A 13,746-nucleotide genomic window follows, 5' to 3' on the forward strand; every position below is an offset into this window, starting at 1 on the left:
TGTGGGATTGGGGCCATGCAGGGTCATTAGAACCTCCCTATCAAAGTGTGGTCCAGAGATCTTCGGAGCCTAGGAGCTAGTTAGAAATGCAGAATCTTGGCTCCACCCCAGATCTACTGAATCAGAATCTGTATTTAATAAAATATAATTCCCAGGGGATTCGTGTGCACATTCAAATGTGAGAAGCACTGAGCTAGTCTGTCTACTTTTGTATATGTTTGAAACTTTCCATAATCAAAAGATGTGCGGTTTTGTTTTGCTTTGTTTTTTCCCAAAATTGTCTTCAGAATCTCCGGGGAGATCTTCCTACAGAGTCCCGCGCTGGAGGAATCTGGGAGGCTCTATCTTCCCGCCCTCCGCCATCCGTGGGAGCCCCTCGGGTCTATCGGGCCCCCAGCCCCACCCCAGCACACGACGGGAAGCACCCCTTCCCTGCAGGGCGGCTCACCTGCCGCTTCTAGCTGGTCTGTGGTCCGGGCGCCAAACTCCCGGGGCTGGCGGAAATCGGGCTCCCCAGCTTGCCGTCGGGCAGGCCTGGGCGTGGCTGCGGGGCGCACCTGGGCGAGCCGGCAGGTGGGACGCGGGGCCGGCCGGCCGGGGCCCCCGCCCTCGCACGGGGTGGGGAGGAGCGGGCGGCGCGGGGCGGGCACCGCGGGGACCGTGGGCGGGGGCCGGGTGCTGGGAGCCTGGCGGGCCGCGAACGTAGCTATCGCGCTGGGGCCGCCGAGATTGAGTGCCCGGGATGAACCTCACCTGGAAAAAGGGCTTCTACAAGCAGGACGTCAACAAGACCGCCTGGGAGCTGCCCAAGATCTACGTGTCCCTGACGCACGTAGGCAGCGGGGCCTACGGCGCCGTGTGGTGAGACCCCCGGGCATGTGCGCCGGTGCGGGGGGGGGGCGGGGGGGTGGTGCCTGGGGCATCGGGGTGGACCTACGGTGGGCGCCCAGGCACCGGGACGCGGGTGGAGCCTCCGGAAGAGCCGGGGCCCAGCCAATGCCCGGACCCGCCTCCGGTGTCGCCTCTCCTGCTGGCACTCGAGGCTGTGCGCCCACCACCTTGATGGAGGACCCCAAGGCCCAGAGCCCTGCGGGCTTGGAAGAACTTCGCGGTGCCTTTCCGGGGCAGAGGCCTGGAGCTAGGAGGAGGCAGCGAGCTGGGAAGAGGCGGCAAGCTGGGCAGTGAAGTAGAGTAGGAGCAGGAGCCTCAGACTCTGGAGCCTGGCCTAGGGCCACTCCAGGCGCCATCTCACTTTTCTTACTGGCTTGCTGGGAGTTTCTGTGGGTTGAATTAGGACTGGATCTGTTTCTCCAGGACTTGAACCTTACAGAGGACCCCAGAGTTCATCCGGGCGAATCCGCATTGTTACAAATGGGTACACTGAGGCCCAAACAAGAAGTGACTTGCCAAGTTGCTCCGGATCCTGTTGGCATTAACTTGTGTCTGACCCAGGGGCAGTGCACCTCTCTCAGATTCTGCCTGCTCTCTCCCCCTTCTCCCAGCTCCACTGTGCTGTCAGCTGCTCACTCACATTCCAGGTGGTGGGCATCAGTTCCTCCCAGCTTAGACTGCTGGCCAAGAGGGATTGGGGTGAGGATGGCCATGTTTTCCTAGATGGCCTGGAAGTTACCACCCAGGATCTGGAGTCCCAGGGTTGTGATGGGGAGCCACTGCCTGCTGACCTGCCTTTGACCCTACAGCTCAGCCATCGACAAGCGGTCATGGGAGAAGGTGGCCATCAAGAAACTGAGCCGGCCCTTCCAGTCTGAGATCTTTGCCAAGCGGGCCTATCGCGAGCTGCTGCTGCTGAAACACATGCAGCATGAGAACGTAGGCTGGGCCTGGGGGCTGCTTCTGGGAGGCAGGGAGTGGAGGGCAGCCCCACAGAGCGTCCTGACCAGGCCCCTCCGTGTGTGTGTGTTTGTGTGTGTGTGTGGCGCACACGGGAGATGGCCCAAGAGGGTGCAGGGAACTCGTAACAGGGCCAGCAGAAGGGGAATCTCCTCCCTGCTCCTTTGATCCTTGTTCCTCACCTAATTATTAAATTCAGGTGCCAGGACCCACCCTGCCTACTTCCCAGGAAGGGTGCAAAGGGAATTTTTGGCAGTGGAGCAGAACAAACTCGGTGAGGTGCAAACTTACTGTCTCACTGTTATGAGGAAATAGGCACAGAGGAACTTCGTAGTTGTTCTAGATCTAAGAGGTGGTGCCCAGAATCCTGGTTAGTGTTGTTTCCACATAATAACAACAAGAATAATAGATACTTACGAGCACTTATTACGTTCCAGGCATAGTTCTAAGAACTTTGCATAAACTAACTTGTTTAATCCTCACAATATCACATAAGTACTATTACCCCCATATACAGATGGGGAAACTAAGGCACAGAAAGACTCACAGGTTAAATGGTTAGTCAGTGGCAGAGCTGGAATTTGACCCTAGCCAACCTGGCTCCAGGCCCCAGTGCCTGACCTCTAGACTACCCTGTCTGATTGAAACAGCCAGGAAGACTAATGACCCAGTGCGGGCCTGGAGCCCAGGCTTTTCTGCAGGATACCTAGATTGGAAGGTAAGCATTTAACATAATGATTTCAAAATATTGTTCACATTTTAAGCCCCATTCCTTTCCAGCAAACCCCTCCCCATGGCCTCCAGCCAGGGTAATCTTGCCCCCAGCTCTGAACCAGCCCTCTGGCAAGTAAGGTTGGATGTGGTGAGAGACCCAAGGTCAAGGGCAGGGAGCCTGCTGGCTGGAAGACCCCTTCTCTGTTCCCTCCTTGATTCCTTTCACCACTTGTGGTTCCCTGCTTGAGTTGAGAGTGGGTTTGTGCTGCTTGTCCTGAACACCAGACTTGGGGTCAGTGAGCACAGGAGTGTCCACCTCCCCTTCTCCCCAGCCTGACTCTCCATCACTGTGCTCTGCAAACTCCCTCCCAATTAAAGGAATTTCTCTTCCACCTCTGCTCCTTTTACTGCTTCCCAGAAGGCTGGGAACCTGCCTCCTGCTGGAGATGGTGTTTTAGGAAAGGGCAGGTGGTCCTGTGCAGGCCTGGGGCCCCAGAGGAGGGGAGCAGAGGGCTGCAGCTGCTGCCCAGTCCTCACTGGCAACCTTCTCCCCAGGTCATTGGACTCCTGGATGTCTTCACCCCAGCCTCTTCTCTGCGCAACTTTCATGATTTGTGAGTCGGGCTGCGCTGGGTTCCAGGACATGTGCAGGCCTTACTTGACACTGGGGAGCAAGTAAGGGGAGGGTCCAGATTCTTTCTTCTGGGTAGGGGGGCTTCCTGCCCCAGGAGTCCCTGTGCCTCTGGGCTGTGGAGAGATTTTTTCAGCCAAGGGTGGAGAGAAAGGCAGGCAGGAAGAAGTGGGAGGGGCTTTATATGGACCTTGCCTGACATACAGCTGTCTGCTCATCTGCGTTGCTTTACCCAGCTTTACCACCACAGAGACATCATTGCCAGTCCCCCAGGGTTTGCATCAACCTACCTCACCATTTCCTGGGGACGCAGATGTGGATCTGGACCTTGGGGTTCTTCCTAGCATGAAGCGAGGATCAGGAAGCCTTGGCCACCTCTGGCTGATGGGATGTTTGTCAGAGTCACACAAGAAGAGAAAATTTAGTTGCTAAATGCACGGCTTTGCTAGCGCAGTACCTGGTCTAAAATGTAGGAAGCTTTGGGAAGGTGGATTTTTTTTTTCAGTCCTATTTCAAATGCAGCTGCAGGTCTCTTTGTTAGGATGCTTTCGTTTTCAATTTAATACAGTGATTTTGAATGGGTTTTTTTCCCCTATAATGCCAGCTGCTGGGCTTAGCATTGGGAATTCTTTGTTTTTAAATAAATTTATTTATTTAGTTTTGGCTGCATTGGGTCTTTGTTGCCGTGAACAGCGGCTACTCTTCGTTGCGGTGCGCGGGCTTCTCATTGTGGTGGCTTCTCTTGTTGTGGAGCATGGGCTCTAGGTGCGCGGGCTTCAATAGTTGTGGCACGTGGGCTCAGTAGTTGTGGCTCGCGGGCTCTAGAGTGCAGGCTCAGTAGTTGTGGCGCACGGGCTTAGTTGCTCTGCGGCATGTGGGATCTTCCCGAACCAGGGCTTGAACCCGTGTCCCCTGCATTGGCAGGCAGATTCTTAACCACTGCGCCACCAGGGAAGCCCAAGCATTGGAAATTTAAAGTGGACCTCGTGGGCTGACAGTAGTGAATACTGACAGTGGTGGTCAGTACTCTAGGTCTGGATAGAGAGCCAGAAACTGCAAGCTGCCTCAGCGGGCTTCACAGAGGAGAAAACTTTGAACCCAGTCCTGAAGGATAAGTTGACATTTGCCTGAGGTAGAAGGGGCTGAAGGCAGCCCAGGTAGAAGGAACTGCATGGGCAAAGGCCATGATGCCTGAAAGAGGCTGGGCCGTTTGGGCAGTATTGACAAGTGCAGTGTGGCTAGTGGAGGCCAGTGGCTGGTTTGGTTAGGCTGAGACCAGAACTGATCCTACAGGCATCCTCAGGTCTATGGAGGTTTTGAGCAGGGAGATGCTGTGATGTGGTCAGATCAGATTTTGGGGATACCCTCTGGCGGCAGCAAGAAAGGAGCAGGGAACAGCTCTGGGAGGTAGGAAACCTGGAGGGTAGTGTTTGAGACCCCGACCTTGATCCAAATAAAGTAGAGGCGATGGGGTCCTGAGAGCAGACTTGACACCCATCGAGAGGCAGGACTGTCAGAATGTTGTACCCCTTGGGATGCAGTGGCTGGGAGAGGCGGCATAGGTCAGGGGATGCCAGGTTCCTGCTCAGAATACAAGGTGGAGGAAAAACAGATCTTGGGAGAAAGATAATGAGCTCCATTTTGGACACTTCATTTTTGAAGAGCCTATGAACATTCCAGTGTTTAATCAGCAGTTGCAAATAAACCTGGAGTTTAGGAAGGTCTGGGCTAGGGATGTGGATTTGGGCCAGGGATGTGGATTTGGGCCAGAATAATCACCGGCGGATGATAGCCAAAGCCCACGGACAGGCTAGTGTAGAACATGATTCGATACTGTTCATTAAGGTATCAACACTAAAGGGACTTCCCTGGTGGTCCAGTGGCTAAGACTCTGCACTTCCAATGCAGGGGGCCTGGGTTCGATCCCTGGTCGGGGAACTAGATCCTGCATGCATGCCACAACTAAGAGCCTGCATGCTGCAACTAAGCCCGCATGCCGTAACTAAGATCCCGCGCGCCGTAATGAAGATCCTGTGTGCCGAGACTAAGACCCGGAGCAGCCAAAAAATAAAAGGTATCAACACTAAAGAAAAGGTATAAGAGGATGAACAGACAGAGCCTGACTAGAGGTAGAAGCAGCAGAGAATTTTGAGGGAGTGTCAGGCTTTGCAAAAGGTTCAATATAAAGAAAGGGAGCCATGGGTGTTATGTGTTGGGCTGGTGGGGCGGGAGCAGATGCCAAGTTATCAGAGGACTGGACGTTAAGGCAGTGGGGTCAAGAGGTGAGGCCCGCTTGTTCTAGAAGTTTGATCGGGAGGGAAAGAGAGAGAAGGGGTAGTTACTTGAAGAAACAAGGTTAAGCTAGGGAAGGTGGTTGTATCACAGTGAGACTTCAGCAAGTTTGTCAGCTGAGAAGAAACAGTGTCCACGCAGAGGTGAAACACAAAGGGGGGGAAGGGACTGTGCATGGAGCAGGGTCCCCGTGCTGGGGGGTGGTGGAGGAGGGAAGCGGGGGTGCGGTCAGGTGGGGAGAGACTTCAAAAGTCACAGGCTCACGGAGATGGCTTCCACATCCTTTTTTTTTTTTTTTTTTTAATTCCTTCCTAAATCTTTATCCTTTTTTGTTCTGGACTTTGCCATTACTGCCTTGAGTAACAGTTACATTTTGCTGACTTCAACCTGTTTTGCAATCCCATTAAGAGGGTGTGTTGGCTCAGCTACCTCCTTCTTCCTTTTCACCCTCCTGGAAACTGTTTTATTGTTTCCTTCTTGGAAGGAGGACATTTTTGTATGTTTGAGGAGCCATGTTGGCGGGGCATGACCCTCTGGGGGAGGAAATATTTGTACAGAAGCAGAAGGAAATACTGGCAAATGTTTCTAACTCACAGCAGTGGCTTTCTGTGGGGTGTGGAGGAGGGCAAGCAGAGGGCACCTTTGAAGAGAGGGAGCAGTGCTGCATTTGCTTTCCCTGAGCACAGCTCCAGCTGAAATACTTACCCTGAGCTCTGCCAACAGGGCAGCCACCAGGGCCAGGCTGGGAGCCAGGAGTCAGGAGGCCCACTGCATGGGGGTCTGGCTGGCTGTGGTGGGGCTCGTTCTTTTTACACATGAAGGTCATCCCTAAGGCCTCTGTTCTGCCCAGCCCCTTGCCCTCCTCTGAGCTCGGACCTGGAGCTGGGTGGGGCTCGGGACTGTTCAAGAAGTCCTCATGACTTGCAGCTACCTGGTGATGCCCTTCATGCAGACGGACCTGCAGAAGATCATGGGGATGGAGTTTGGTGAGGACAAGATCCAGTACCTGGTGTATCAGATGCTCAAAGGTCTTAAGGTGGGTGGGAGCCTGCAAGATGGCAGGGGAGGGGGGCTTGGTGTTGAGACCTGGGGTTTGGGGGAGGCTAGGCCTTGAAGGCTGGGAGAGCACACCATGACAAGGCAGAGGAGATCTCTGAGCCAGCCTGAAACACCCGGTGCAAAGCCGGGCACCGGATTCACCCTTCTTCCTCTCTCCCCAACACAGTACATCCACTCAGCTGGGGTCATCCACAGGGTGAGTGCTTTCTCTGCTACATCCTCAGAGGCCCCGCCCACCCCTGGGGGCTAGGGTTAGGGTTAGGGGGTTCCAGGAGGTGGAGGAAGCAGGGAAAGTAGATTTTTCACACCTAGGCTTGGCCCAGGAAGACCTGCTCAGAAGAATTGCTGTGTTCTGGGGAACTTTCTGGGAAAATTTTGCCAACAAAGCAAGCCCTGAGCTGAGTGTTTCAGGCTCCAAGAGGCAGGAGCATTTTAGAGCTGGATGGGCCCTAGAGGACACCTAGTCCAACCCTCATTCTGCACAGGAGACCAGAACCCAGAGAGAGGGGCAGGGGCCTGGCCAAGGTCGCACGCTGGCTGGCAGCCGAGTGGGGACAGCTCCCATCTCTGCCTCTGCCCAGTGCTCCATCTCTTCTCTCGTCTAGGACCTGAAGCCAGGCAACCTCGCTGTGAATGAGGACTGTGAGCTGAAGGTGAGTGGGCCCAGGCAGGGTCAGCCTGGGGTTGGGGTGGGCCCCTCTCCCACAGGAGCCCCCAGAAGCTGCTCGGGGAGCCTCCTCTCTTCAGCGAGCTCCTTTTTCCTATGTGCCCCGAGTCATAGATTTTGGATTTTGGGTTGGCACGGCATGCAGATGCAGAGATGACTGGCTATGTGGTGACCCGCTGGTACCGGGCCCCTGAGGTGATCCTCAGCTGGATGCGCTACAACCAAACTGGTCAGTGGTCAGCTGCCCGGGGGAGGGGGATAGGGCTGGGGGTCTTCTCTGACAGCTTCCTCAAGGCTGTCTTGGTGACTCTGGGTTGACTCTTGGTGACTGCCGGGTCTTGGTCAGCTGGTCCAGGTGACACTTCCTGCCCCTCCCTCTGCAGTGGACATCTGGTCTGTGGGCTGTATCATGGCAGAGATGCTGACGGGGAAAACTCTGTTCAAGGGGAAAGACTGTATCCTTTGCTGGAAAAGCCAAACTGCATCCAGGGATTCATTCCTTCAACAGTTTATTACTTAAATCCGTTTTTTTCTTAATGTGAAAGTGATACATGCTCCCTGTGGAACAACTTTAATGTACAGGGAAGCAAAGTGACGAAAACTAGTCACCTGTCATTCCAACACCATGCAGAAAATACTTGACGTTTTGGCACCACACGCCTGAACTGGGCGCCTGTGTGTGCTGCGCAGGGATTAAGGAGAAGATGTGGGTCTCCCTGCCAAACTCAGAGTGCGAGGGTGTGGGGGGGGAGTAGACAAAGAAATGGATGGAGGTGACTGAGTGGGATGAGGCCAGGAAGGTGGCACATGTAGGAGCATTTGTGGGGAGGGACCCTTTACCCAGCCTGGCAGGTAGGAAGCCTTCCAGAGACCTGAGTCCGGAAGGATGAACCTCCCCTCCTAAAAGCAAGAGGAGGTGAGTGTCTGGAACCTGGATGGTCCACAGTGCTGGGTGGGCCTGATGGAGGGGCAGAAGGAAGGGCAGCTTCAGACCCACCCACAGGGAGTGAGGCCGAACCTTAACCTGCTGCCAAGACCTGGACCAGCTGACCCAGATCCTGAAAGTGACGGGAGTGCCGGACGCTGAGTTTGTGCAGAAGTTGAATGACAAAGCGGTGAGTGGCAGATGGGCCCAGGCTGGCCAGGGCTGCGCGCTTGGCTGACCAGGGCCAGGTGGGCTGCAGGCTGCGCCTCCCCTCTGCCCTGGCAAGGGCTCTTGCCTTCATCTCACTTTGGATTCTGACCTGAGCCTTCAGCCCTGCTCAGGGGCTTTTCTGGGGTCCCTGCTCTATACCCCATGGCCTAAGCCCTGAGGGGCTGACAACGGGGGATTATTCAGTGCTTTTCTGTCTTCCAGGCCAAATCCTACATCCAGTCCCTGCCACAAAGCCCCAAGAAGGATTTCTCTCAGCTCTTCCCGTGTGCCAGCCCCCAGGGTGAGTCTTGGGGCCTGCAGTCTGTCTCAGCGGGCGGGCTCTCCATGGCGTGTGAGACTCACACTCTGTAACCACAGCTGCAGACCTGCTGGAGAAGATGCTGGAGCTGGACGTGGACAAGCGCCTGACCCCCTCTCAGGCCCTCACCCACCCCTTCTTTGAATCCTGCCGGGACCCTGAGGAGGAAACAGAGGCCCAGCAGCCATTTGATGATTTCTTAGAACATGAGAAACTCACAGTGGATGAATGGAAGCGTAAGGGCTCAGGGCCTTGGGCTGCTTCCTCTCTCTGCCTGCAGCATCCCTCTCCTCTGCCTGCTTCGTTTTCCTGCCTGCCCTCAGCCGGTCCCAACACCCTCCTGGAGACTATCACCTCTTTCTCTCTGAGCAAATATTGTCTCCTGTGTGCACTTCCTTCTCCCTGCGCTGAGCTGACTTCCTGCTCCACACTATGTCTGTTGGGAGAGGGGGGCTCTCTCTTGCCCTCAGCACCCCCTACCCCTTGAACCACCCTGTCTTTCTCAGAGCACATTTACAAGGAGATTGTGAACTTCAGCCCCATTGCCCGGAAGGACTCTCGGCGCCGGAGTGGCATGAAGCTGCAGTGACCCGTCTAGCCCAACCCTCGGCTGAGCCCAGGAATGGCCACATGGTACCACCTGCCAGGCACTGCCCCTGGGACCAATATTTATTTATTGAAGTTTTAGCCCGTCTTGGATTATAGCCTTCCAAGTAGAGGACAGAGGACCCTTGTCCTTGTGTAGGAAACAGGCCTAGTAGATGCAGAATTCAGAGGTGTTGGTTGGGAGAAAATAGCTATGATCATAACTGGCCATATTAAAGCACCAATCTGGAGAATCGCCTGTGTGTGAGGTCCTTACCTGCATGGCTGTAGTGGGGCTGAACTGGGGCAGGAGTCTACGGCAGTGATGGTGTATTAGTTTGCTAGGGCTGCGGTAACGAATTATCACAAACTGTGTGGCTTAAAATGATAGAAATTTATTCTCACAGTTCTGGAGGCTGGTAGTCTGAAATCAAGGTGTTGGCAGGTCCATGTTCCCTTTTGCAGGTTCTAGGGAAGAATCCCTCCTGGCCTCTTTTTAGCTTCTGGTAGCTCCTGAAATCTTTGGTGTTCTTTGGCTTATAGCTGCATCACCCCTATCTCTGCCTCTGTCTTCACATGGCCTTCTCTGCTCTGTGTATTTCTGTCTTTGGCTGATCTTATAAGAACATCAGTCACTGAATTTAGGACCCACCCTAATCCAGTGTGATCTCATCTTAATCCTTAGTAATTACATCTGCAAATATCTCATTTTCAAATAAAGTCACATTCTGAGGTTCTGGGTGGACATGAATTTTGGGGGCACATTTTTCAACCCACTACAGATGGCCATGAGGGAGGGGCCCCATCCCAGAGCCCCTTTGTTGCGGAGCCAAACGTGTTTGGCTGCTAAATTAAAGGAGTTGCAGAGAGAGCTGCAGCTGGTGAGACATTGCATGCAGGTTATTTTGGGTGAGTGATCAGCAATCAAGATATGAAACAGCAGGCTTGTTGACTGGGAGGTGCAAAAGGCAGAAATGGGCTTTTTCCAGGAAAACGGTTCTACTCCTTCCCCCTTTTGGGAATTGTACATCTCTCCTGAGCTTTAACCTGACAATGGATTGGATCCTTCTGTTCAGTTTTGAAAACTGTTCAGGTCTCAAACTTCCCTAGGCACCAGGGCCTGGTTAATATGCAGATTCCTGGGCCCAGCCCCTGGGGTTTTGATTTAGCAGGTCTGGGGTTGAAACCCTAGAACGTTTGAATGAGGACCCCTTCACCTCAACCCAAGCCCAGTGATTCTGATGGATATCTGACCACATTTAGAGAAACATTTAGTTGATTTCAGTACCACTTAATTTGTCAAAAGGCCTAAATTAGAAAACTACAATGGGAGACTGAGGGGCTTTAGATGACTTTCACACTCTCATTTTAGAGATGTTAAAACTAAGGCTCAGTCAGGGCATTTTTAGGGCAGTGAAACTATTTTGAATGATGTCATGGTGGATACACGACATTATGCATTTGTCACAACTAGTGGAACTGTACAACACAGTGAGTGAACCCTCAAGTAAACTATGGACTTTCTTTAATAATAATGTACCAGTATTGGTTCATCAATTGTAATAAATGTACCACATTAATGTAAGATGTTAATATTTAATATTAGGGGAAACCATGGGGGTGGGAGGGACAGAGTATATGGAACCTTCTGTACTTTTGGCACAATTTTTCTGTAAACCTAAACCTAAAAAATAATGTCTATTTTAAAAAAGAAGAAGAAAAAGCTTGAGGCTCCAGAGAGATACCCATGGTGAGAAAGTGGTAAAGTCAGGATTTGAACCACAGCAGCCTCGAACACTGTGCCAAAGGCTGTCAACCCAAGCTTGGAATCAAGGGTTGCCAGCCTCCTCGCCCTTCTAGCCTGTCTCTGAGCTTCTTCACTGCTGCCTGTGTCCAAGGATCCTGTTTTCTCTCCCAAGGAGTGGCCCTCCTATCCAGGAGGGAGGAGTGGATCGAGGGAGGGGCTCTGACCTTGCTGGTGACTAAACTGCCACTGGTCCCTTTAGTCTAAATCCTTCAGTGAATTTGCCTTCTGAGACTCCTCAATAGCCCCAAGGAAAGTCTAGCCTTCTTGGCCTGGTAGTCAAAGTCCCCTGCATTCTCTAACCTCATCTGCTCCTACTGCCTCCCGTTTTCCTTATGTCAGCATGGCCTGCCAAGGAACACCAGCCCTGGGGTACCCCATGAGGCTCAGTAACAGGTTAAAGGTTCTGACAAGTCCTACAGTGAGGAGAACTGTTCAACATCATTGTTTAATCCAGAACTTGCCAAATGTGCTTAACTGCAGGACCCCCTTTCTCCTGACGGCCAGCACACACAGAAGCCTCTTTGCCTAGTGCAGCCCAGTATGCAGGTCCCAAAACTGCTTCTCCCCAAGCAGGCCTGGAGCTTGGGCTTCTTTCAAAGCCTCTGCAGAGAAGGCCCTCCCTCTTTCTCCTTCTTATTCCCTCAAGACTTTGCCTCAGGCCTCCCTCCAGGAAGTCATTCTCCATCACCCTCCATCAGAGAATGGGCAGCTTCCTCCCTCTGCCCCTGGCCCTCTATGAACAGCATTTACAGTGTGTATGGTTCTGCTTCCCCTCCCCGTTGCCCACTGTGAGCCCCTGATGGGAACATACATCTATGAATGAATGATGTCCCAGGGACCTGTTGGTCGTTTCTCTGCCCAGATCAGACCAGCATGGTATCCAGGGCAGCACAGAACCCAGCAGGAAGCAGAAGTGGGTGGCTTGGCCTGTACCTTAAAGTTTTTCCCCTGAAAATCTCAGGCTCTCAGACTCCCAGGCCTCTCCCCATCATCCCTCAGTGTCCTCCAGTCCATCCCCCACCCAGAGTTAAACTTCTGTGTGTCACCTCAGCCCCTTCTCTACAATTATCTCAAACTTGGGAAGTTTCTCCAGAGGGAGGTGAAGGTGCTGAGCAGTGTGAAGGGGTTCGTGGGTTCTGCCTTACCCTGTGGGTACCTGGCCAGAGTGACAGGAAATGAGTCCATTCTCAGGCTGGGTGGGGGGAAGGGGCTGAGCTTGGGGTTCTGGGCTCAGTTACTCTCACAGTTGGCCTGCAGGTCTTGTGCCCCTGGCCCTTGGTGGACAGGGTTGAGCTTTGCCCTGTGGCCAGTGGGGCAGCTCAAAAGGTCTTGACAGAGATAAGGAAGCCAGACTCAGGAACTGGAGAGAGGTCAGTAACAGCAACTGTGCCCTCGATTCCCTCCTTTGTGAAATGAAGGGTGTCTTTGCACAAAGGCACAGCTCCTCTCCTGAGGCAGCCTGGGCCTATCGCTGGGGCCTGGCAATTTGTGTCACTTGGGGCAGGGCTAGCCTGGCATGAAATGGGGGTGGCACTGCTCCCAGTGAGGGGCAGCACGTGGAAAGTTCCTCCATCTCTGCCCTTGCAAGGAGAGCCCGGTGTGCACAGATGTCCCAGTGCCTGCGAGGGTGGAGCCTTGCTTGAAAGAGGGCTTGGCTCAACTTTCACCTGGCACATTGAAATAGCTTCTGTTCTCCAGGAGGGTGTGGGACAGTCATGTCCCTGAGCCGAGATACAATCACAGCTGGGGAGGGAGGAATCTCTTCCTCTTTTCCCCACATTTTCTGTCCTCATTCTCCCTAAACCCCCTGTGATTTAAGGTAAGAGGCTGGTGATTTTCCCCTTATTCACAATGGGCAGCAGAGGCCCAAGGCTACTCTACCAAGCTAAAGAAGATGTCGCTGTCATGCCTCACACCCCTACCCCAAGATTTCCTGGAGCAGGAGCAGTGCCTGGTGGGATTCTGACCTCGTTCCTCCTGTGGGAGCCTGTGCTCAGCGGGGCAGCCGTGCTCACTCTGGGCCAGAGTGTCAACAAGGCCCCCCCACCCCGCCCCGTCTGGGGGCTCCTGACCTTTTTTGTGCCGTGGATCCCTTCTCAAAATATTTTCCTATGCATAAAATAAAATACACAGGATCACAAAGGAAGCTAGTTATGTTGAAATACAGTTGTGAAAATATTTAAGTGTGTGATGTTGTGTGTACATGGGTTTCTTTATTAACACATTAAATAACAAGATCGAGGGGGTGAGCCCAACAAACTACTGCAAACTTGAAGTAGAAATGAGTTTAAACGATGTTTCAAGATATCTGCAGCAACTGTAAAGGGAAATGAAAAGCACTGCTTTCTACTGGCCCTGCTAATGCAACTATAGTTTGCTGCCTTTAAAAGTTGTAATATTTTCCAATCCAATTCATGGACCTCTGAATTCCAGTGTACAGTCTATGGTTTGTGGACCCCGGTTAAAAACCCTTGTCCCGGATACTAAAATGTGACTTTAGGAATCCTCTGCTACTTCTTAACCAACCCCCGTATTGTACCACCATCTGTGCCCTGACCCCCCGCCTTGCATGATCATGGAGCCAGGTTGGAAATGCCCAGATCTGCACCTGGATGCCTACAACATATATTAACTGCCATTCCCGTGTTTCCCAACCTTACTGTCCAGGTAGGAATGGGTCTGACTG

General features: G+C 53.2%; 1 protein-coding gene across 2 annotated transcripts; it reads left to right on the forward strand.

The window, feature by feature from the left end:
- The first annotated feature begins 684 nt into the window (after positions 1–684).
- Positions 685–9,968, forward strand: MAPK13 (mitogen-activated protein kinase 13). 2 transcript variants are annotated; one of them, XM_057554291.1, is made up of 12 exons: positions 685–861; positions 1,701–1,830; positions 3,121–3,179; positions 6,416–6,524; positions 6,714–6,743; positions 7,153–7,200; positions 7,329–7,443; positions 7,598–7,669; positions 8,250–8,329; positions 8,572–8,650; positions 8,728–8,904; positions 9,175–9,968. In XM_057554291.1, exons 1-12 carry the CDS (start codon positions 743–745, stop codon positions 9,255–9,257), a joined length of 1,101 nt encoding a protein of 366 aa, XP_057410274.1. In that variant the 5' UTR covers positions 685–742; the 3' UTR covers positions 9,258–9,968. The 2 variants fall into 2 exon arrangements, with proteins under 2 accessions (XP_057410274.1, XP_057410275.1); XM_057554292.1 differs by lacking the exon at positions 6,714–6,743.
- Positions 9,969–13,746: the final 3,778 nt, after the last annotated feature.

Source organism: Balaenoptera acutorostrata, chromosome 10 (genome assembly GCF_949987535.1).
Source record: "Balaenoptera acutorostrata chromosome 10, mBalAcu1.1, whole genome shotgun sequence".
Taxonomy (NCBI): Eukaryota; Metazoa; Chordata; class Mammalia; order Artiodactyla; family Balaenopteridae; genus Balaenoptera; species Balaenoptera acutorostrata.

What these genes read in the sequence shown, in the direction of transcription:
- MAPK13 (XM_057554291.1), top strand. Translation starts at nt 743, where the DNA reads ATGAACCTCACCTGGAAAAAGGGCTTCTACAAGCAGGACGTCAACAAG. An exon ending in AGATGCTCAAAGGTCTTAAG is followed by an intron (nt 6,525 to 6,713) that starts GTGGGTGGGAGC and finishes TCCCCAACACAG; the next exon opens with TACATCCACTCAGCTGGGGT. An exon ending in CACAGTGGATGAATGGAAGC is followed by an intron (nt 8,905 to 9,174) that starts GTAAGGGCTCAG and finishes TGTCTTTCTCAG; the next exon opens with AGCACATTTACAAGGAGATT.